The sequence below is a fragment of the Melitaea cinxia genome, chromosome 12 (genome assembly GCF_905220565.1).
Source record: "Melitaea cinxia chromosome 12, ilMelCinx1.1, whole genome shotgun sequence".
In the NCBI taxonomy this organism is placed as follows: Eukaryota; Metazoa; Arthropoda; class Insecta; order Lepidoptera; family Nymphalidae; genus Melitaea; species Melitaea cinxia.
The window spans coordinates 14,742,266-14,765,775 of NC_059405.1; the positions used below are offsets into that span (position 1 = coordinate 14,742,266).

Genomic DNA, 23,510 nt, shown 5'->3' on the forward strand with positions numbered 1-23,510 from the left:
CAATCGCACAATGACAATTTTTTTTTACCTCCCATAAATTAGAGGCTGGTTATGTACACAATAACCCCTATCTTCACTAACATATCTCCTCAATTTCCGTTCGCCCCACCCGATCACACTTTTCGTAATACTTGTCACGCATTTACCAGCTTACTCCCCAAGTTAAGCGTGCGTGAAGAAGTTTTAATTCCAAAAAACGAATGCCTCAGACCATACGATTGAAGTAAAAAATCTTTAGTTGCTACAGTAATATACGACACGTAAAACTCTCTTTCTATCTTCACTAATTTATATCTTACTTTTAGCCTCCGTTTGCCTCGCCCGATCCCACTTTTCAAGTCAAGCGTGCGTAAAGAAGTTCTACTTTAATAACTAATAAAAATTAAATAAATATATTTTGTTGTGTAAATAATAAATTATTCATTATTAACCGACTTCCAAAAAAGAAGGAGGTTCTCAATTCGATTGTATTTTTTTTTTACTAATAATGGTTAGTTTCCATTTACTAACAGAGGGTCTATAACTTACACGGCACAAAACTGTAAGATTTTGTAAGTGTAAGTGTCCGGACTTGGTAACGATACTGATAAGGTAGGTGCACTATCTTATATACATGTCAGGAAACTAAGGCCAATTTCAATGGTGAGAGATTAGTACGATAATGTCAACTTTTCGTTCGCGTTAACGCTGCGGTACGTCACTGCTATCGCTGTGTGCGGTCACGTGGTGCGGTGGTGATGCTTCATTATAATTGGTCATATTGAGTGATGTTTCATTGTAATTGGTTATATTTTAAAACATAAATGCGTGACGTGTGATAGAAAAACAGACAGAATGCTGTTTTCGTTGCACAGCCTACCAAGCGATCGTCATGCCTCTGGCGGCTGTAAACCATTAAGCCGACGTACAGCCATCACTGTAATTGCCCGACCTGTGTATATGACCGTAGGTAAGTGTACTATACTAGTAAGGTAGTGTTGGGTAAAACCACAGACATATAAGAGGAAGAGAATACCTTGAAAAGATTCTCTTATATGTCTGTGGGTAAAACCAAGAAGCTTATAAACTTCTTGGGTAAAAAAAACACTGTTAAACGTGACTTTTTCCAGTGTCAAACAGTGTACAACAATATTCGACACTGTCGGTGATGGAAAGCAATTTGTTGAACACTAGCAGCATCATCATCATCACAGCATCGCTTTTTGTGTAATTGAAAAGCAACTATGTAATAGTTTGAATTATATCTGTTACTTCCACAAAATGGTAGATAATTTTTAATCTGCAACAAAACTCATGACACTTGACAGTTCGTTAACGTTTGTTTTTAAAAGTAGAATCTAGAAAGTTTGTAAATTGTTATTAAATTTAGTCGAAAAAATGAGACGAACTTATAAGTCTAAAAAAGAAACCGGAGGCGCTTTAGATCATCGTGATGTTTTACTTACGATGGACTCAAAAAGCTCTTTATTTGACGCTTTTTACATCAATAACATTAAGCAAACTAAACGAGAATTGTCCGTAGTTCCGTCTGTACAATTTGCAGCTTCGAATAGAGTTCGCAAGAGGAAGTATGTGAAAAGGCTTAAAGAACAAGAGCCTGTGGTGCGAGAATCAAGTTCCACGTCAGCATTTCTCACGCCGGATAAATCTTTTCGAGTAAATAAAGCACCGGACCCTTTCGATCAATTGTTGAACTCAAGCAATCGATCGCTTATCGAAACGAATAAAAGTAATTCAATTAAAAAACAGTGAGTACTTCATAAATCTTAATAATAACCATTCTTTTATCTGCCCTTTTTTAATCAAAGCAAATAAGACAAAGTGATTTAATATAGTTGAAAATTCATGATTGACTATACTTTTATTACATGCTTTAATATAAATTTGAAATTAAGAATATAAATATTGAATTTCCATATATATGATAAGAAAACTTATATAAACTAAATATATTTTAAGGAAAAGTAAAACATACTGCCAAATGAAGTTATTAAGAAAGAAAAAAATTAATTACTCTAGTGGAGATAGTACAGGTAATGTATTTCAAACTTCATTCTTTACAAATATTATCTTAAAACATATAACTTAACTAATTTACTAAAATTAATTGATATTCATTAGATTCAGACAAAGAAAACTCCGACAGTAGTATAAAAAATGAAACAACACAAAACAATTCAGATGTACTTAGTCACAAATTATTAATAGAAAGAGAACAAGAGAAAAGTCCAAAACAGGATGAATCTATAGCCGATATAGTTAAAAATCTATCCCTGTTTAAGGAATCAAAAGATAAAGTATCGACAAGTCCACGAGGTGTAAAACATAGAATTACACATTTATCAGAGATCTCAAATTCACCTTTATGTAGCACTCCATTTTTTGATAAATATAGAGGGAAGTCTATTTATAAATTTTCACCTATATCAATAAATCTGAATGATAGCCCAAGTAGCTTAATTGTACCTGAAGCTAATAATGATGTAGAAAATAGTATTATTGAAGTAAAAGAAAAAAAATATGATTGTTATAATGAAATTAAACAAGAAACTATTAATGATCTTAATGAAGTATCTTGTGAAGTACAATCTCCAATATTACCTTACAAAACTAGTAATGATATTCCTAAAACAAAGACTGCCACATCTGATCATTTACCAAAAGTAACTCTTCAAACAAGTGAAGTAGAACCATTTTTAGGTTTCACTAATACTAAAGTTCCTAGCACTATCGATTTAGACACCATTGCAGATAAATGGAATAAATTAGAGAAAGATAATTTAAAAATAAATGTATCTGTTGAAGTAATAAATGATTGTGTATCAAATACTAATGAAAATAGTGTAGAAGATATTGAAGTAATAGAAAAAGAAAAGCAATCTAATTCTAGCGTAGACGGTAGCCATACAAATTCTATTCTTGAAAGTGATGATAATGAATCTTTTTATGGAACATGTAATAGTGAAGACTTTGAAGATGACAAACAACCCATAGTTGTTATTGAAAAACTGAATGATTCAATATACCAAAAATACTGTGATAAAATGGCTGATTACTTTAATGATTCAAATAAAACACATAGTGAGGTATCTAATGATGCATTTAGTGATGAGTGTACTCGTGTTAATGATAGGTCAAGCATAAGTGATTCATCTGAGCATGGTAACATATCAAGTGAATCTATTATAGGTGATGAAATTTGTGAAGAAAATATATCTAAAATTAGTAAAGATGATCATTTACAAAATCACAGTTTAGATAGTGACAGTAATTATGATGTTAATAAAACGGAAGAGCATGATACCATATCAAACGAATCTATTATAGGTGATGAAATTTGTGAAGAAAATACATCCAAAGTCAGTAAAGATGATCACTTACAAAATCACAGTTTAGATAGTGACAGTAATTCAGATGTTAATAAAATTGAAGAATATGATAACATATCAAGAAAATCAATTATAAGTGATGAAATTTGTGAAGAAAATACATCACAAATCAGTAAAGATGATCACTTACAAAATTATAGTATAGATAGTGACAGTAATTCAGATGTCAATAAAAGTGAAGATGAGGTATATATTAGTTTCGTAACAACAAGAAGACGGAATGAAATTATAAATGATTCCTTTATATTAGGGTTAGATAATTCTATAACTAGCGGCAGCAGTGCTGAAGTTGACAAGACTGTTCTTAAAAGAGATAGTATAATTGAAGATTTAGAAGGAAATAGGGATAAAACTCTAATAAAAGATAAGCCAGGAGATTCTAATACAGATGCTAAGAATATTTCTAATAATAATATAGTTCAAGAAGGGCACAATATTGAAACTGTTTCTAAATCTTCACCTAATGATTCTAATAAGTCTATATCAAAAGAAAAACGTATTAATAGGACATCTTTTAAGCCTAGAAGAGGATCAAAACCGCCAAATGCAATTAACATATCCAAAAATGTTGAAATTGATTCAAATGTAACAAATAAAGTTATGACAAGGAAAAGTGTGAGGTTGCTTACAGACAATATTGGTCTAAGGTCCTCAATGAAATCGGAAACATCTGCGTCTAGTTTACGCCGTAGTGCTCAAGGGTCAAATATGGCATGTGACCTAAAACAAGGGATAGTTCTTCAGCCGGGGAAAAGATGGGAGAGATCACTAAGCATTTACCGTAGAATGACGACTATGTCCGATCATTTTGACTCATCCATCCTAGATGATGAACCATTAAATAATAAGGGCAGAAAGTATCGTCAAAGCGTTATCAGTACTATGGAAATGCAGGATTTTAAAGGTATTCTTAAAAATATTTTTGTGCATGAAGTTATTAGAAAAGAGGTTTCATTTTTCTTATTTAAAAATAAAATAAAATTATAAGTTTGACATCATCAATCAAAGTTTCAGTGTAATGTCAGGTTTATATCTTCTTTTTGTTAAATCATTTGTATTTTTATTAAAATAAAATTTAGATTTGGATTAAAATTATGTTACTTTGCAGGTTCACTATACAATGATTCAATCAATAGTCGTAGAAGCACATTTGTGTCCAAACCTAGCAGGTCTACAATTAGGATTGTAAGAGTAAGTTGTTTTTTTTTCAGTTGTATACATTTTTTTATTCCAATAAATAATATTTTATATAATTTTAGGATTTAGACATATCCAGGTCTAGCTTATGTTCTACCTCAGTTCTTGAAGAATCACAAGGTATTTGTTTTTTTATTAGTTTTTAATTTAAACCTTACCAAATAATAATAATTTTCACTAAATAATCTTACCATTAAACCTTTTTGTTGTAAACTTCCTATCATATCGATTTATTAAAAACATTTATCTATGTTAGTATGGTAGTTGGTTATACAATAATTTGGAAGCTAAACATTTTAAATCAGTCTGTTTTAACGAATTTCGTTATGCAAGGCTTTGTCATTAATAACGATTCACTATAATAATTATATGCAACGAATTACATTTAGTAATTAGAATGAAAATAATACGACAGATTATTAAATTCAGTTTCAATCAAGTCAAAAATATAGAATAAATAAAGCCTCATTATAAAATAAATAGGAGAATTAATATATATGTATATATTTTTTAATTAATAAAAATTGTAGTAATTGTTGTTATAGACTAGCAACACTTATTGAATACGTAATTTAAGTTGTAGCATCTGGATTTTGTCGTCTGTGCTGTATTAATTTCACGGAAGCAGACGCTAAAGTAGTGTCGCTGCCATTGTCCTTAAATTTTTTATTTTTTTGTTATAACAAGTTATCGCTGTATTTTATTAATACACGCTGTGATTTGAATTGCTACTATTGATAAACAATAGTAGGACATTTTTATTAAGTGAAAATATTTGACTCGGGACTGTTTGACTGCCATTTGTTATCCCTAACGGGATAATAGCTTTGATCTGCGCCTTTGTTCATCAAAAGTGTCGAAAGCAGAGTGCATGCATCTTTCCCTGCAATACACAGGTTAGATAATTAAAATTTTCTTAATTTCGATCAATGTTATTGTTCGCTTGCGTAGTTTCACCGTTTCTACGTAACGCGATTACTCATAGGGAAAGTTCGTCATTCACTTCCTAGTTTATCATTTCGGACTATCGAATACATTCATGTTTGTTTTTTTTTTAGGATTTTTGACCGAAGATTGTGATGATACGATTGTCGAGCTATCAAAGCTATCAATTGCTGACTCGGAACACGAGGTTACGGTTTTAAAGAAGTTTCATGATACTTCGAGCCGTTTTCCAACCGCACGCGATTACGTCCTGCGTCGCTGCAATCAAACAGACATCGTACTGTTTGATGAATGCTATCCAGATACGTGAGTGGCCCTTTGTTTATTTAATTACCACGTTTTCAATATGTTATGCTCGTGACGTATTCATTAAACTTTATTTATTAGGTCAAGTAAAAATCAAGATGGTGGAATTGTACACATGTTTCAATTACAAATATTTGGATATTTTTATAATTGTGTTTTTTTTTTTAATATTAACAATTATTAATTTTTCGTGATGTGGTAATTATTAAAATTATATGGTATTTACAAAAAAAAAAGAAAAACTATTAGTATTGCCCTAATGATTTGTTAATTACCTGTGTGTTGTAAGAGGTATTGTGAGTACCCTCGGCTGTTAGCAAATTTATGGATAAAGATAATAGTTCTTCTTCTTCTTCTTTTATTTTTGGCATACGATCGCCATTAGCGACATTCTGCCAGTGTTAAGTATAAATTATTATAAAAATAAAAAACGCACTTGAAATTTTAATTTTGAATTATTTTGTTATCCGGAAAATACATAAGACGGGAAAACATATAAAAAATGCACATATTTGTGGTGTTAGAACAACTAAGGAGTATAATAATATACATAAACTTCTAATTCACGAAGACATTATATAGTTATAGAATATAGATACATTAAATTTTAATGTTGTTAGCGTTAATAAATTTTGCAAGGGTAAGGACCACCTTTGGATCTTTAAAGAAGTGTAAAAGCGAAGTAAAATTAATAGGAAGTGGGATATTAATTTGGGATAAATTATCAAGGAGGCAAAAAGAATTATTAATTGGACAAGAGAAAAAGATGTGATCGAGAGTTCCATCATCTAATCCACATTCACAGAGAGAAGAATCTTTTATTCTAAGTTTATGAAGAAAAACAGAGGAACAGCAGTGACCTATACGAACTCTACATAAAATCGATACAGTAGTTTTAGATAATTTTTTGAATTTACAGAACCATGGCTTCCTAGGTATTTCTGGTTGAATTGAAGCATAAAACCTACCTTTTGTTCTGCTGGATAATTCCCACTTTTTTTGCCAGGTCCGATATATATCTTTTTTGGGATAATTTAGTAGGTCATATATTTGATTTTTAAAGTATTTTTTGTCACAGCAATGATTAGCTGCCTGTTTAGCTAGTAAATCTGCACATTCATTGCCTTTAATACCCGAGTGCCCGGGAATCCATGCAAGTGTTATATTTAAATTTTTATTGAAGCATCTAAGAAGGGAGGATTTGATATCTAAAATTATGGAGCTATAGAGTTTGTCATAAAGAGAACTGTGTGAAAGAGATTCTAAGGCACTCCTTGAGTCCGAGAAAATGACCGAATCCTTAATATTGTGGCTCTCAATAAAGAGACATGCTTCTAAAATGCCAATACATTCCCCTGTGAAGACGGAGGACTGTTGTGGACACTGATATAGCAACCCTATTTTAGAGTTTTGATAATATACACCAACGCCAGTGGGCCCACAGTCAGTCCGTTTAGATGCGTCTGTAAAAAAATAATGATTTTTATTCCATCTTTTAGCAACTTCAGCTACAAAGATAGAATTAGCATTAGGACATTCTTTTACAATTCCAATGTTAAGCAAGACGTTAGGAGAGAAAGTTAAAACATCGTAAGGATATTCATAAATTGGAAGCTTATGAAATTGATTAATAGGAGCTTCTTGTTTAATGTTTATTAATTTCCTGTAGCTAATGATAAAATAAGGGATAGGTTTCGTGCGCCAATAACTAGAAGTGTTAATCAGGTGGTCTAATATTCTAAGTTTATTGATAAGTGGATGATTAATGAAGGAGTTGACTCTCATTAGAAATCTGTCAGCGAGGAATTGAAGTCTAATTGATAAAGGTGGTTCGCCACATTCTACCTGGAGAGCGTTAATGGGAGAAGACCTCATGCATCCCATAATGTGGCGCAAAGCTTTTGCCTGTAGTGAATCAAGATTTTTCGAATTTGATTTGTTAATCGGTTCAATGAGAAAGATACCGTAGTCAAAAAGGCTTCTGATAATAGCATTATATAAAATTTTTTGTGTAAAAGGATGCGCACCCCAAGACACGCCTGAGAGAGCTTTAATTGTGTTTAAGTTTCGTTCACTTTTTTTAATTATGTAATCTATGTGCTGTCTACCAGATAATTTATTATCCAAAATGATACCTAAAAACCTCACACTGTCATTTTTTGGTATAGCGACGCCATCAATTACAACATTAATTTGGGGAGAGATTTTTTTTTTGGAAAATACCACCACACTGCTTTTTGGAGCAGATAAGTGGAGACCTCTTTGTTTAAGCCAATCAGATAAGGAGTCTAAGGAAATTTGTAAGGACTGAGCAGCTTCTTGAATAGAGGGACCCTGGATATACAGGACTAGGTCATCAGCAAATTTTAATATTTGGCAATTTAAGTTAAGGGACTGGTGAAGAGATGATGTATATAAGTTGTATAATAAAGGGCTAAGGACAGAGCCTTGTGGGAGGCCTTTCCATACTAGTCGGGATCCAAAGGGCATTCCAGGTGTGCGAAGTTCTACCTCCCTACACATTAAGAGGTTGCCTATGATCTGCACTATCTTGTCGGGAATGTTCAGCTGTTGTAACGTGTACCTGAGCACCGCAAGAAGGACATTGTCATACGCTGAGGAAATATCCAGGAATGATGCCACCACAGACTGTTCTCTAGAAAAAGCTATACGGAGATCTGAGATAAAAAGGCTCAGACTATCTGCAGTACTGAAGCCCTTACGAAATCCAAACTGGCAATAAGGTGGAAGAGCATTGCTCTCTACAAACCACTCTAAGCGATTTTTTAGAAGGTGTTCGAAAACTTTACAGAAGGTAGATGAGAGGGCAATGGGGCGATAATTGTTGGCGTCGTCGGGAGATTTTCCAGGCTTTAGCACGAATAATAATCTGAGTTTTCCATTCATTGGGAACATAACCTATGTCAAAAAATTTATTAATCAGATTCAAGAAATATTGTAAAAAGGCAGGACCCGCCTTTACTAGGAAGGAATATGGAAAACCATCGACTCCCGGCGCAGAATCTTTTACGTGGGAAAGGACGGCTTTGAGTTCTGACATTGAAAAGGGATTCGTAATATGGGAAGAGGAAGGGGATGGAGAAGTAGGGTGTGGGATTTCTAACTCAGAGGGAACGAAAGGAGGAGCGATTTTATCAAAGAAGTCCGAGGCCACATTGTGAGATATAGGGGGGCGGATACGAGAGGGGTTAGTACCACAACGAAACCGATTAATCTGGCTCCACACTACACTAGCATTGGTGTTGGGGGATAAGGATGCACAAAATTGTCGCCAACTATGAAATTTCTTTTTACGGAATAATCGTTTAGACTTGGCAACCGCTTTTCGGTACTCTACCAGGTTATCAATTGTCATGGAGGCGACAAAAGCTCTTTCAGCTAATTTTCTAGCCTTTATCATTGTTGTACATTCGCTATCCCACCAGGGAGGAGAGGATAGTTTATGTTTGGCAGAATTTTTTAGTGGTATACTACAATTAGCGGCGTCAGATATGGATTTTTTGAGTTGTTTATAACATGTGTCTAGATTAGTCATGTTAATTTCGGGTAAAGATTTGGTAATTTCTTCTAAAATATTTTTATATAAGTCCCATTTGGCACTTGAGACTCGGTATTTTAGCAAAGGAGGTAAATCATAATGTGGTGTGTATCTGGATGGATGTACAATTTCAATGGGGAAATGATCACTTCCATATGTGCTGTCTTGTAGTTGCCATTGGAGGACGGTAGACAGGTCATTTGAGCAAAGTGAAAGGTCAACACAGCTCTTTCTCTGATCAGGTGGAGTAATACGAGTTGATGATCCATTATTTAAAACACAGATATATAAGTCCTCTAACAACTCACCAAGCCTATTACCAAAAGAATCGCTTATATCTGAGCCCCACATTGTATTGTGACTATTAAAGTCACCTAAAATTAGAAGGGGAGGAGGAAAAAGAAGAAATAGATTGCGTATATATGCGAGAAGAGAGGAATTAGGGTGAGGGACATAAATAGACAGGACATTAATATTCTTAATCTTAACACCAACAACATTAATGTCGTTAGTGTTGTGAGATGGGATGGAGAGCGGCGAGCAGGATAATTTATTGTTGACTAAAATCATTGCTCCGCCATGGCCGTCTAGACGGTCATCTCGAAACGAAGAGAATCCCTGAAGGTTAAAATGTTGTTGAGGCTTAAGCCAAGTTTCTGCGATTGATATAAGGGAAGGGAGTAATTTATTAGAGAGATAAATTAGTTCATGTTTCTTACTGAGGATGCTCCGAGCGTTCCATTGTAGAAACTTGAGTGGATCCATTTTTGTTGTTTAAAATTGATATTAAAGTAGATGCAACGTGGTCAGGTATAGAATAATTATTCTTATTTATTAAATTAACGAGTAGGTTTATTAGGAGTTCTGTAATTGTGGCAGAATTGTCATATGAGTTAGTCGAGTCTGTCTGTAAAGCGTATCCATTTTCGGATTGAGGAATACTAAATTCTTTTAGGATGGCCCGATGAGCTTGTTTGTCATATCCTGGAGTTGTAATGGGTCTTGACTTAGGGTTGGAGAATACGGTTTTTTTGTAGGATGTAGTAGATGGATGAGTGGCCGACTTTGAGGGAATTAAATATGGTAAAGAAGGGGAAGGAGAAGCTTTTGATACATCTGCGTACGATTTGTAAGATGCGGGGAAACTCTTAGCGGCTTCTACATAAGATACGTTCTTCTCAGCCATGACGCATTTTATCTCGGTTTGTCTTATAAATTCAGGGCAGTTTTTATTTGTTGAGAAATGGTTACCGGAGCAAAAAATACATAATGAATCACCTTCCGACACGGAGCAACTATCGCCCGAGTGGTTTTGACCACACTTAAAGCAGCGCTGTTGGGATCGACACTGTATTTTAGTGTGACCAAAACGACAGCAATTAAAACATTGCACGGTTGGATATTTATATAATTCTACATTTAATGCTGTGTAGCAACAGTAAATTCGAGTAGGAAGAACTTGACCGTCAAATGTTAGGATTACCGATTGAGTCGGTTGCCATTCGGGGGTCCCGTTGACCATATTTTTTTTGTTTATTCTACGAGCCTTAATAATTTTACCTATTCCAGAAGGGACTTTTAGATTTTCAATAATTTCCTCGGGAGACCAGTCCGTTGGAATGTCTCGCACGACACCCATACGTGTAATGTTGTACGTGGGGATAGAAGCAGCATATCCATGTTCAGTAACTGAGGGACTAGTAATAAAATTATTTGCATTTTCTGCGTTGCTAAATTCTATAGACACTTTATTGCGACCTACTCGTTTTACTCCATCTCGAAGAATGCCTGAGAATCGCATGCGTTCTAGAAATTGGCCGAATTTAATAGGGTGTAATGTGGTACCAGATGAGGGATCTCTTTCCAAACGGGAAACATGAACTAAAAAAGGGCGAATATCAGATTCAGTATATTTTATTCTATATTCGTTTTGCCTTTTTTGTTTGTTCGAAATTTCTTTTGTAGATCCTTCATTTGAAGTTGGTCGCTTCCGTGATAAATTTTCAACTGCATTAAAATCACTTAAAGAAGCTGTTAATATCGGTGTGTAAGAAAAACCCGATGTAGGCGTTGACGGTAATTGAATGTTTGAGGGTAGATGAATATCGGGCGGATCGGGAGGTTTATTTCTATCCATGATTTAAATAACTATAATATTAAATACAAACTTACCAATACACGAACAAAACACAACACAAAATAGATAAATACTAATATTATAACAAACAACAAAATAAAAAGTTGAAAATTTGCCAAAAGGAAAAAAAAAACTATCCCGCTTGACACTTTGAAGCAGAATCCACATAAATCTTTCAAAAGATAATAGTTGTTGCCCTACATTTAATAAGTAATTATGTTTTATAGATAAAAAAATTACACAAGTGATTTAAGATAGTGATTTATAACAACCCTTCAAATAATAACTTATCAAATATAAATAGCTTTGAATCAAATTTTTAATAAATAACATTCCACTATTTGATACATATAGAATAGAAACGGAAGGGTTTTTTATTAATACATAATTTAAAAAAAAATATAAGAAGAACTGTAAAGTTTATTTCTGATTCTTTTCTGCTGGCTCTACATTCCGAATCGGTGGTTCTTCACTTTTCATTGTTTACTATAAGTAATTAATCAAGTCAAATCTAATTTTAATTTTTGTAAAATATGATTTAAAAGTGCTATTTAAGCCTGTTTGAATAAAATTAAGTTCCTAATTTTATCAATATTACAGAGTCCTGAAGAATTGCCGCAAGATTGGCGAGGGTGTATATGGGGAGGTGTTTCTTTGGCGAGCGGGAGATGGGAAAGCTCGGGTTCTAAAGATTATACCCATCGCTGGTAATATCAAGGTGAATGGAGAAAATCAGAAGGACTACAATGAAATTATATCTGAGATTGTGATTGCTATGTAAGTCATTTTAATTTATAATTTGTTACTATAATCTATACTTTGTGTTATATTATGTATTAATATAACATAATAGTAAGTCTAAATCATATTAGTTTGGAATATTTTCTCTTTATTAGAATTTTGAGATGCTACAGTGCATGTCAATTTATTTCATTTGAGTAAATACATTTTTTACAGTCTTAAGACAAATGTACTAATAGTACTACAATTTTAATTACAAATTAATAATTTATTACACAAGTGTTAAGAATGAAATTTGGAAACTTTTATCCTTTAATGATTTTATAGAATTAAGGATCATTAAAGGAAAATCCCAAATTCAACAAAAGCATTAAGTGGAATACCCCCTAACTCACCATAAACTCGTAAAACCGATTCTGTTTTCTCAGAATTATTTCAATGTTTACTGCAGAATTACAGGTCGATTAACCCGAAAGGTTTTTGATCTCACAGTACATAGTAAATGTTAGTGATATTTTGTATTTGTTTGTTTTAACACGCAATACTTACTAGAATTGTTGTTTACTGATAAATTTGTTATCTTTTTCTAAGAAATAATGGACTGCATTAGTGAGAGTATTTGATTATCTGCTCAGGAAATTGAGTCGCTTTAGGAAATTTAGTTGTTTTTTTTAATTCAAATATACTATTTATATAGTACTCCACATTGTTACATACATTTTGTATTATACTTTTTTAAGTGAAACTTATTCTATTGCCCTAAAATTTTTCGTTCATCCATCGCATGTAGCATGTCATAAGTGTTCTGCGGTATTTGTGCGTTTTCATCTGTGTACGTTAAACGTTTTTATTCACTAAAGTTTCACTTGCATTGTGGTGTCATAAAACTACAGAATTCTTTTTATTTGATTCTTTCATTTGTGCGTAGTGTGTTAGGGCAGAAAAAATAAATGATTAGATGATTAATTATTTTGATGTTCAATTAATGATTTTTGTACTTATCAAATCTATACAGAATAATGATAAGAAAATTATCTAAATATATTTTAATGTCTTTGTTTTGTTTTAATTTCACTATCAATATGTTACAATGTAATTTATTTTATTTTTCAAGGGAATTGAGTGCACTACGCGCTCCAATAGACGAGATCGAACAACATTTTAATGAGGGGAAGAGCATTGAAACATTGGATTTACATTCTGTAGAGAATGCTACAGATGTGTTTAACGAGGTTAGTATGTGCTTATTAAACATTTAATTGTAATTTATCATATTTTATTTTATTTATTTGTGTTCGTAAGTCTTAAGGCTCCAGGCAAAAGTGTACAATATATACTAAAGTGTTCAAGGCAAGGTAGGTAGGTAGGTGTACAATAGGTAGACGAAAAAATAGTCAAGTAAGTACGCGTTATCAAAGATTACTCCAAAAGTACTCATCAGATCTCGATCAAATTTTAAAAAGACCACATGATAGAGCCACGTTTCAATTAAAAAAAAGAGATCGAAATCGGTCCACCCAGTAAAAGAGTTATATCGACAAAAATATGGTTAACTAAATATGCATTATTAGCGATAATTTAAAAAGTACTTGTATATATCTCAATTAAATTGAAATGGGACAAAATGACGCATCGCCTTTCTATTTAAAAAAGTCATCAATCCCAGTTAAAAGTTCTTCGAATTGAGAATCCTTTTTTTCGAAGCTGGTTAAAAAGTAATTACGGTCACGGCTCTTTATTTATACAATACTTTCAAGTATTATTATAGAAGTATGTAACTCATCGAAGTTATTACATAATAAAATTATAATTTTATTGATAATAAATAAATGAAAACGAGTGTGCTTTAGGCCACATGACTGAAGTAAAAATTCTTAAGCTACATCTAACTTATATCTCCCTCTAATCTCCCGTTCGCCTCGCCCGATCTCACTTCGTAATGCTCTCGTCACGCATTCACCAGCTTACCTTTCAAGTCAAGTGTGTGTAAAGAAGTACTTCAAAAAAATTGCACACCAACAAACAATATGTAACTGTGAACACCACAGACAAGTGTTTCACAAAAACTGTACTGTGTCCTGTATTGATAATAATGTCTATATTATATTTATGAAAATGTTGCTATTAATGGCAATTTAAAATAATACAATCACCAAATCTTAAAAAACTCGTTTTAAAATAATGTAAAAAATACAGCTCTTGCCTTTTGACTTTATTTCGTGATTAATACATAAATCATAATAAAAATGAACTAAACTAAAACTTAAGAAAAAAGATTATATACTGAAATAATTATATTAAAAACAAGAACCATAAAAATCAAGAGAATTGATGATGTAAGTATTGTAACTGCCTCCTACTCATTCATGTTGTTACCAACTCGTATGTGAAATAATCATTTTATATCATGTTAAACATATTAGTCATCATTATTTTTAAAATTACCGCCGTGTCCTTAGAATCTCTTGATTAAATATTTTTTCTACTATTAAATAGTAGTTGAGGAATTACCGGGTGGCAAGTCTCGTATGATCAAGTGACCGTATCGTAAGTTCACAGTGACCGATAAGTTTAGAATTTCAAATAAAAAAAGCTTATAGAATTATATTATATCTATACAAATAATTGTTTGCTTGTAAATTAAAAAAAAAAAAAAAAAAAAAAGAAACCGCCTTCAATCACATTGACAAATGAATAACACGATATGGGAAGCGATAATACAGCAATTAAATACGCATTAATAGGAATAACTCTAAAAGTACTCATCAGACTTCGATCAAATTTAAATGAGACCACATGACATTTGACGATTAAATAAAGAATCGTCAAAATCGGTTCAGCCAATAAATTTTATAAGGATGGTTAACAATACAAATAAGTTGATAATAAATATTGGTATAATGAATCATTCATTCATTGCTATCAAGTGATTGTCGGTCGCAAAATTATTGCCTGATAAGGATATAGGTCAGACAGATCATGACGTTATTTTTACGAGTTTAATTTATAACATTTATGTGGAATTTGTAAAAAAGTAGTTGTTTTGTTTAGAATTATCTCTATGCAAGGTCTTTTACACATTAATCGCAGGAGTAAAGGACGGTGACAATATTATAATTGCACATTATCTGTATTACGATTTTTATTTGAAAGTGTATTTTTAATATATTGCTAAAAATATGATGTCGTTATCGGAACTTATCATTTCATCTATTGATTCATCATTTTGAAAACAAAATAAAAAACAAAGCTTAAAGACGACTCATTTTTTTTTTTATCATCAATAACAAAAGCTATGAGTAATTACTATTTTTGATATAATTTTTATTAGAATTCTTATGTATTTGCTAGAAGTAAGATAAGAGAAGGAAAATCGATCCCTTTCATATGGCTTATCAAGATTTTGATATTAGAAATGGAGAAATTAACTTCAACTTGACTTTTGTACTTCGTTACTTTGGTATGCTGTGTGGTTACGGCATTAAGAATATAGTCACCCCCTCTCTTCTCGTGGGTGTCGTAAGAGGCGACTAAGGGATAACACAGTTCCACTACCGCCTTGGAATTTAAAAAGCCGACCGATGGCGGGATAACAATCTAACTGCTGGGTTTGATACACAGGCCGAAGACGGGCAGCAGCGTCTTCGGTGCTTCGTCAGCATGGTGACTATGGGCAAAACACATAAGTTCACTCCATTTTTGGCGCGAACTTGTGGAGGCCTATGTCCAGCAGTGGACTATATTAGGCTGAAGTGATGGTATTTTGTAAAATAAGATCTTAGTAATAGTTAGGTATTTACTGTTCTATGAGTACTAACAATTATTTTATATTGGATAGATCATTTTGTAAATCTTGTTGCTTGTGTAGTTTATTTGATTTCTTTATTAATCGAGGTGATGTCATTTTTGATCTCGTGTTACATGCAATAAACACAATTTACTGTTTTTTACGTTGTTGTTAACATACGCGTTGTTAATTACAACGCAATCATAATCAACACAATCATCAAACAAAATTACTTGGCGTAAAAAGTAATAAATAAATAGCCTGTACAAAGTACCCATACATATGAACATATTTGCAGAACCACAAAAGAATTTCTGGCTAAGCAAATGAAGTAAAATACGAATGGAAAAGGGGGAAAGAAAAGTTCTGTCGATATTCTCACTATAAATATTTAGGGCAGTTACAGCTATTTAGCGATTTTCTGTAACTGTGTAATATAAATGTCTCATATTATTGTATAGTGCTATGTAAAGTTAATAACTGTGTATGCATATAAATTTATAATTTGAATATGTTAGAAATTTAAATTATCAATCTATCAGCACTAAAATATCAAGCATTATCAAGCATTGCAATGACTGTATAAACAGAGATAAAAACACGTATTGTTCATCTATTGCAACACTTGCACAAAATAATCAAATATACAAACACACATCTGTACAATATCACAATGAATAATCCTAGACTGTGTATTATTTATTTACTAGTTCATAAGATCTTAAGGTTTTTTTTTAAATAGAAATACATATAAATTCTATATAATTATATTAATCTTCTATATATATATATATATATATATAATATAATATAAATCTTGTGTCACGACGTTTCTCCCGGCTAATCTCTGAAACTACTCGACCGATTTTAATGAAATTTTACTCAGATATGTAACGTTGTTCAACCTATAATATATGATTTTTTAACTTAGTATATTTTTTTCTAGGTTCTAGCAGTCCGCTGTGTATATGGTACATATCCATCTCGCCTCCTTGATCTCTGGGACCTGTATGACGAATGTAAGGGCTCAGAGAACGACAACCCAGCTATATTACCGATCGATCAACAGTACATCGTACTGGAGTTGGCCAACGCAGGGCAGGATTTAGAGAGCTACCAGTTTAACAACGCTGAACAGGCTTATGCGTTATTTAAACAGGTAATTATTTTTGTTATACAGACTTTGTAGTGTGGTTTTTGCCTTAATTGTTTTTTTTTTTTTTTTATTACCTGTTTAGGGTTATTCATAAATTAAGTTACACTAATTTCATGATTTTTTTTACGATCCTGTCCTAGTCACAGTTATGAGACTCGCTATTCTCCTATTGTGACATTGTGAAATTATTAGATTAAAACCTCAGTATCCACATTTTTTTAAATGAGAATCCATTTAAATTAGATTCAATGAAATCAACATCAATCAAAAATAGGTATGAAAAATTTATTAAGTATTACGAGTTAGAATACCGTTTTTTAATACTAACTATAAGATATTTTTAGTGATGACACAAAAATTTTGACCCTTTCTTATCACATAACACATTATGTCAAGCCTCTTAAAATGTGACGAAAATTTACGGATGGCAACATATTTGTAACACGAGTAGGCAAACAAAAAGCTTCAATATTAATATTAAATTTTAACAATAATCTAAAACATAAATATTGGCTACTAAGAGAATTATGCCCGGAGAGATATATGAAATATAATATCATTTTGTTTGCCAGGTCTTTTTATGTTGTTTTTTGTTTATATGTATTAAATTTTTATCAAAAGCTAACAATTCATTGTACTTGATATAGAAAACAACACAAAAAACTGTGGTATTTTATTTGAGATTAATATTGATAAAAGTGTAAAGTTTCCGAAATTGTTGCTATGTGTGCTAGCATTTTTAATAGAAATGTATGTTTGACATTGATAACCTTTTGAAGATATATTTATATTATTTTAAAGCAAAAGGTCATTCACTCAAACACTGAGTTATCCCAATATTAGGTAAACTTTGTTATTTCTAGACATAGAAAATGTATGAAAGTTTGTTTACAAATAAATTGTTTCACCATTTTTGGAATTAAATGTTAGAGAATTAAAAGTATTGTTTGATATTTTAAATTTTAACCAACACATTTATTTAGTTAGTAGGGATTAATTTACTTCATAGGGTTCCGTTAACCTTATTCACAGGCCAACAATATAAAAAAAATAAAATAATAATAAGTGATTGTGTCCTTAGTTAGCCTGTTAGCTCTGTTACTATTTACCAGTTTATAGCTGTGGTAGTGGTAGTAAATAGTGATAATTTATTAATTATCTAATTATTAATTTAATTTGAGAGATTTACGAAAAGTGTGATCAGGCGAGGCGAACGAAAGTCGAGTGGGAGATATAAGTTAGATGGAGCTAAAGAGGTTTTATTTCAGTTGTGTGGTCTAAAGCACACTTGTTTTTTTTTTTTAATTTTTTTTCTTTCAGCGTTTGTCTGCATGGAGTTGTGACTATTTCGGAAGATGAGTGAACGTCTAGTATCAAGTTTACAATTCTTGACTAGATTTTCACTTATCCTCTGCGGTAGTCGAGCCTGCTTTTTGTGGTTTTTTTTTTTATATTTTTATGTTGCATGATTTTTTTTTGTTGTTGTTTTTATAATTGAATATTTGTTGATTGTTTTTGTTTTTAAATGATTCACGTATAGATTTTTTATATTAGAACATCTACTCAAGTTTGCCGAGTCTATGAATTTACTTAGTCTTTATCTTATTTATTTTGATCTAGTATTGCACTTCTTGAATTTGTTTGAAAATATCGTCGTGAATTTTAACCAAAAGTAGGTTAAAATTCTGACTGATAAAAAAAATTTCAAGCAAAAATTAAAAAAAAAAAATTATTTACTACAGTAGAACCTTGTTAAAACCCAAGAGAACCACAAAATATTTTATGTTATAGGGTTTTTAATTTATCTATGGTATACATTAGGGATGAGTCAATACATATATCACTAGTTTCTCTTTTTACTCGAATGCGCCAGATAAAATTATAAATTAAATTTCATTCTTTGAACCCATTTTACTAACTTTTATCACAGAGTACCGTGGTGTTTCATGCACAGTATTCAAAAAGTAACGTTCCGAGTTAGTTGTTGCCCTAACAGCTTAAAATTAATATATAATATAATAAATACCAAGGCGTTCGTGCAACGGTCACAGCACTGGTTTGTGGCTGTTGCAGTGGAGGTTGCGGGTTCGATCCCCGCACATGACAAGCATTTGTATTGGCCATACAGATGTTTGCAGTGTTTTGAGTATTTGTACAGTCGTCGTGGGTCTCCCCACCGTGCCTCGGCAATTACGTTAAGCCGGTCGGTGCCGGTTTTTATCATGTACACCTGATGGAAAATATCTGTCAACCCGTTTTGGAGCAGCGTAATGGATTAAGCTCTGATCCTTCTCCTACATCTGGGTCATCTACTGGATCATGAGGCCTATTCTCGACAGTGGAATATTACAGGCTGAAGCGTTGCGTTATAATAAATAAAAAGCGTTTATTCGGACATCAGATTTACAATTATGTATATACATCTTATATAAAATTCTCGTGTCACAATGTTAGTTACAATACTCCTCCGAAACGGCTGGACCGATTTTTATAAAATTTCGTGTGCATATTAGGTAGGTCTGAGAATCGGCCAACATCTATTTCTCATACCCTTAAGTTATAGGGATTGGGGCTTAGAAGTAACAATAATTTAATGCTATTCCAAAAATAATATTATTTTGCACATTTTAAAACTGCAGTTTATAATATAGAGCTTGGTCATATCTTGGTCATAGTAAATGAGGGCTAATACTGATAATTTAAATTTAAGTTAGAGAGTGTGTTGTAATATATGTATGTTTTTGACTTTAACGGGAATGGAGGAGGAGAGAGTATATTTTTTTAAATAATAGATATTGAAGTAAAATTTTTCTAAGCACTCTTGACTTTGGGAGTAAGCTGGTGAATGCGTGACGAGAGCGTTACCGAAGTTGAGAGAGAAGTATAAGTTAAATGTAGCTAAAGAAGTTTTACTTCAATCATGTGCTCTATAGCATATTCGTTTTTTTTTTTTTATATTTTGCAGGTTTGAGTTATCAAGGTTCTACTGTATATGGTGAAGAAATATCTCAGTTATATTCTCTTCATTTCTTCCTCTCGATAGAAGAAGGATCTTCTTCCAGCAGTGGGAGATTTTATATTGATTACGCTTAATTTAATTGAGTTTTTTAATATTCTCAGGTGGCATTTGGCCTAGCGGTCGCTGAAGAGGCTTACCAATTTGAACATCGTGATCTTCACTGGGGAAACGTACTTATATCACCTACAGATCAAAAGGTAAATGACCTGTTAATATAAATATTATTATTATAAAAATTTGACACATTATCGGTACATGAACGATAAGCAGATGAAAGTTGAGAGGTTCGCAAGCATCAAATGTGTGAAGTTGAAATAGTTACATTTATTGAAAATTTTCGACTTTTGGTGCAATTTTTTTTTGATTTGGAGATAGACCTCAATAGACTTCGGTAAAAAAAAAATGTGAACAGTGCGATAATGGGGCAAAGAAACTAATCCATGCCATAATCTTCGTTGTAATGACCAATTTATTTATCAATCGTGTGACGCGTCGACGTCTTATCTCGACCACTTAGCGAGACAGTGCTGCCCAGCCTCACACACATGCATATATACTCTTTTGTTTAATGTTCAAACTTATAATTGAAATTAATTTTGGTCGAATTCCAACCATTGGGCGATCACTAGTTTGAATAAATGTATTTATTTCCAGTACGCGACATTCGTGATCCGCGGTCGCGTGTACCGCGTGGCCAGACGCGGGGTGGCTGCGTCTCTAATCGACTACTCGCTATCCCGGGCGTCCCTTAGACTCCCCAGTGGCACGGCAGAGCTGTACAACGATTTGTCCACCGACGATTCTCTGTTTGATGCCGTGGGCGACTACCAGTTTGAGGTTTACCGCCTGATGAGGGATAAGCTTGGGTTAGTTTATTGGAATTATCTTTTTTATTGACACCTGCTACACCACTAGCAAACAACAAAACAACATGTTGCCTACCTACCCCCGGCCTTCCTCAGAAGTTCTCTATCTTACTCACCACAGGAATACAACAATACATGAAAATAGTGTTATTTACCTATGATTGTAAGGTCGAGGTACTTCTCCAGTCAGACTGCCCCAGATTTTAAGCAGGAAATGTCCTAAAAACTAAAATTGCTAGACTTCAGTCTCCTTCCTTTGCTGAACCTTCACAGTTTAATTTTCGTAATAATATACTATATTAGAGCTGTTGTTAATTAAAACCTACAGTGTAAAAATGATAAAGATGTGTGGATTTTGTAGCGTTGTATTTCATGTAAGATGTTACCACTTTTATAAAACTTTTTTTTAAAGAGTGGACGGAGATTCTTTTTGGTTCTTCGCTGCAGAATCTACATTCCAGATCAGTTGTAGCTTCGCTTTTGACGATGATGAATTAATTAAGAAGCATAAATTGATGATTAGAGCATGCTTTAGAAGCCTATTTGAAAAGTGGTTTTTCACTTTGACTAAATACTAATTTCTTTTTTTGTTACAGTAACGATTGGAAGAACTTTGAACCATACACAAACATTCTCTGGTTGCATTACACTGTTGATAAAATGATAACGTCCCTTCGTTACTCAAGAACAAATACTAAGATTCACAAGCACTATATAGCAAAGCTGAAAGAAATAAAAAATCGTGTATTGGACTACGGCAGTGCTGTCCAGTACGTTCTAACTGACAACGATCTGTAAAACGAATTAGATGAACAAAATTAACCTCAATTGTAATTTAAATGTATTTATCAAGTTTTATCATTCAAAATGGGTGACATTACACTAAGCACTATTTGCAATTGTTATAAAAGTAATACAGACACGATCATTATAAATGTATATAGAAATGTTTGCTTCGGTAAATTTTTTGTAGTAGTTTACATTAAAGGAATTATATATGACATTGTTATCACATTAATACAGTTTCAGCAGAGTGGGGCCTTCTTAGATAAGGTAGTGCCTTTGATCACAAATAAATTCATATTCTATCAGCTAATGTGTTGTTTCATTCCTTATATTAATTCTGAGGGAAGTAGTAGTTAGATAAGTATTCTATGATTATACCTGAGGAAAATTTTTCTAATGCTATTTTTCCTTTGGTGTTGAAATATTTTATCTATACTTCTGTACTAATATTATAAAGAGGTAAAAGTTTATAACTTTGTATGTAGGGGGTAATCTTCGCAAATACTGACGCGATCATGAAAATTCTTTCACTAACAAAAAGCTACACTATTCAGGAGTGACATAGGCGATATTTTATTGTAATTTAACAAAAAATTCAGTAAATAAGAATAATTGTTTGCTCGCAAACGAAAAAAAACCGACTTCAATTACATCGACGAGTAATACAACGTAGATCGACGAAAAAATAGTCAAGTAACTAGGCGTTATCAAAGATTACTCAAAAAGTAGTTATCAGATCTCAATAAAATTTATATGTGACCACATGACAAACACCAGCTTTCGATTAAATTAAAAATTATTAAAATCGGTACACCCAGTAAAAAGTTATTGCGGATTTTCAAGAAATTCCCTCAATTTCTCTGGGATCCCATCATCAGATCCTGGTTTCCTTATCATGGTACTAAATTAGGGATATCTTCTTTCCAACAAAAAAAGAATTATCAAAATCGGTACACTCAGTAAAAAGTTGTTGTGGATTTTCAAGAGTTTCCCTCGATTTCTCTGGGATACCATCATCAGATCCTGGTTTCCTTATTATGGTACTAAACTAGGGATATCTCCTTTCCAACAAAAAAAAAAATATATATCAAAATCGGTACATCCAGTAGAAAGTTATGCGGTATAATACAACGTAGGTCGACGAAAAAAGCGTCAAGTAAAAACCCATTATTAGATATAACTCGAAAAGTAGTTGTTAGATCTCAAATAAATTTAAATGGGACCAATTGGCACACCACCTTTCGATTAAAAGAAAATTTGTCGAAATCGGTCCACACGGTCAAAGGTTCTGATGTAACATACATAAAAAAATAAAAAAAATACAGTCGAATTGAGAACCTCCTCCTTTTTTGGAAGTCCGTTAAAAAGATTAAAATATATCAAAATGGTAAATAAACTAGCGCCATCTATCGCTATTAGAAATCAATTTATTAGTCTTTCGAAGTTATTAATTTAGTCTTAGTCTATCGACGACGTTTTCTCGATTTTTGATAGATGGCGTTGGAGCAACATATTATTTAAGTGCTATAAAATTTGTTCTTTAAATAAAGTATGTTATTTGGTTCTGTAATTTAAAATGAATACACGGGAGCAACATATTATTTATTTAAGTGCTATAAAAT

General features: G+C 32.4%; 1 protein-coding gene across 1 annotated transcript; it reads left to right on the forward strand.

Annotated features, from left to right (window-relative positions):
* The first annotated feature begins 1,308 nt into the window (after positions 1–1,308).
* On the forward strand, positions 1,309–22,198 carry LOC123658283. The gene is made up of 13 exons (XM_045593720.1): positions 1,309–1,748; positions 1,960–2,033; positions 2,122–4,293; positions 4,498–4,580; positions 4,649–4,706; positions 5,399–5,482; positions 5,645–5,837; positions 12,134–12,310; positions 13,389–13,506; positions 17,008–17,220; positions 20,338–20,433; positions 20,891–21,102; positions 21,699–22,198. Exons 1-13 carry the CDS (start codon positions 1,378–1,380, stop codon positions 21,898–21,900), a joined length of 4,053 nt encoding a protein of 1,350 aa, XP_045449676.1. The 5' UTR covers positions 1,309–1,377; the 3' UTR covers positions 21,901–22,198.
* The last annotated feature ends 1,312 nt before the right edge of the window (positions 22,199–23,510 follow it).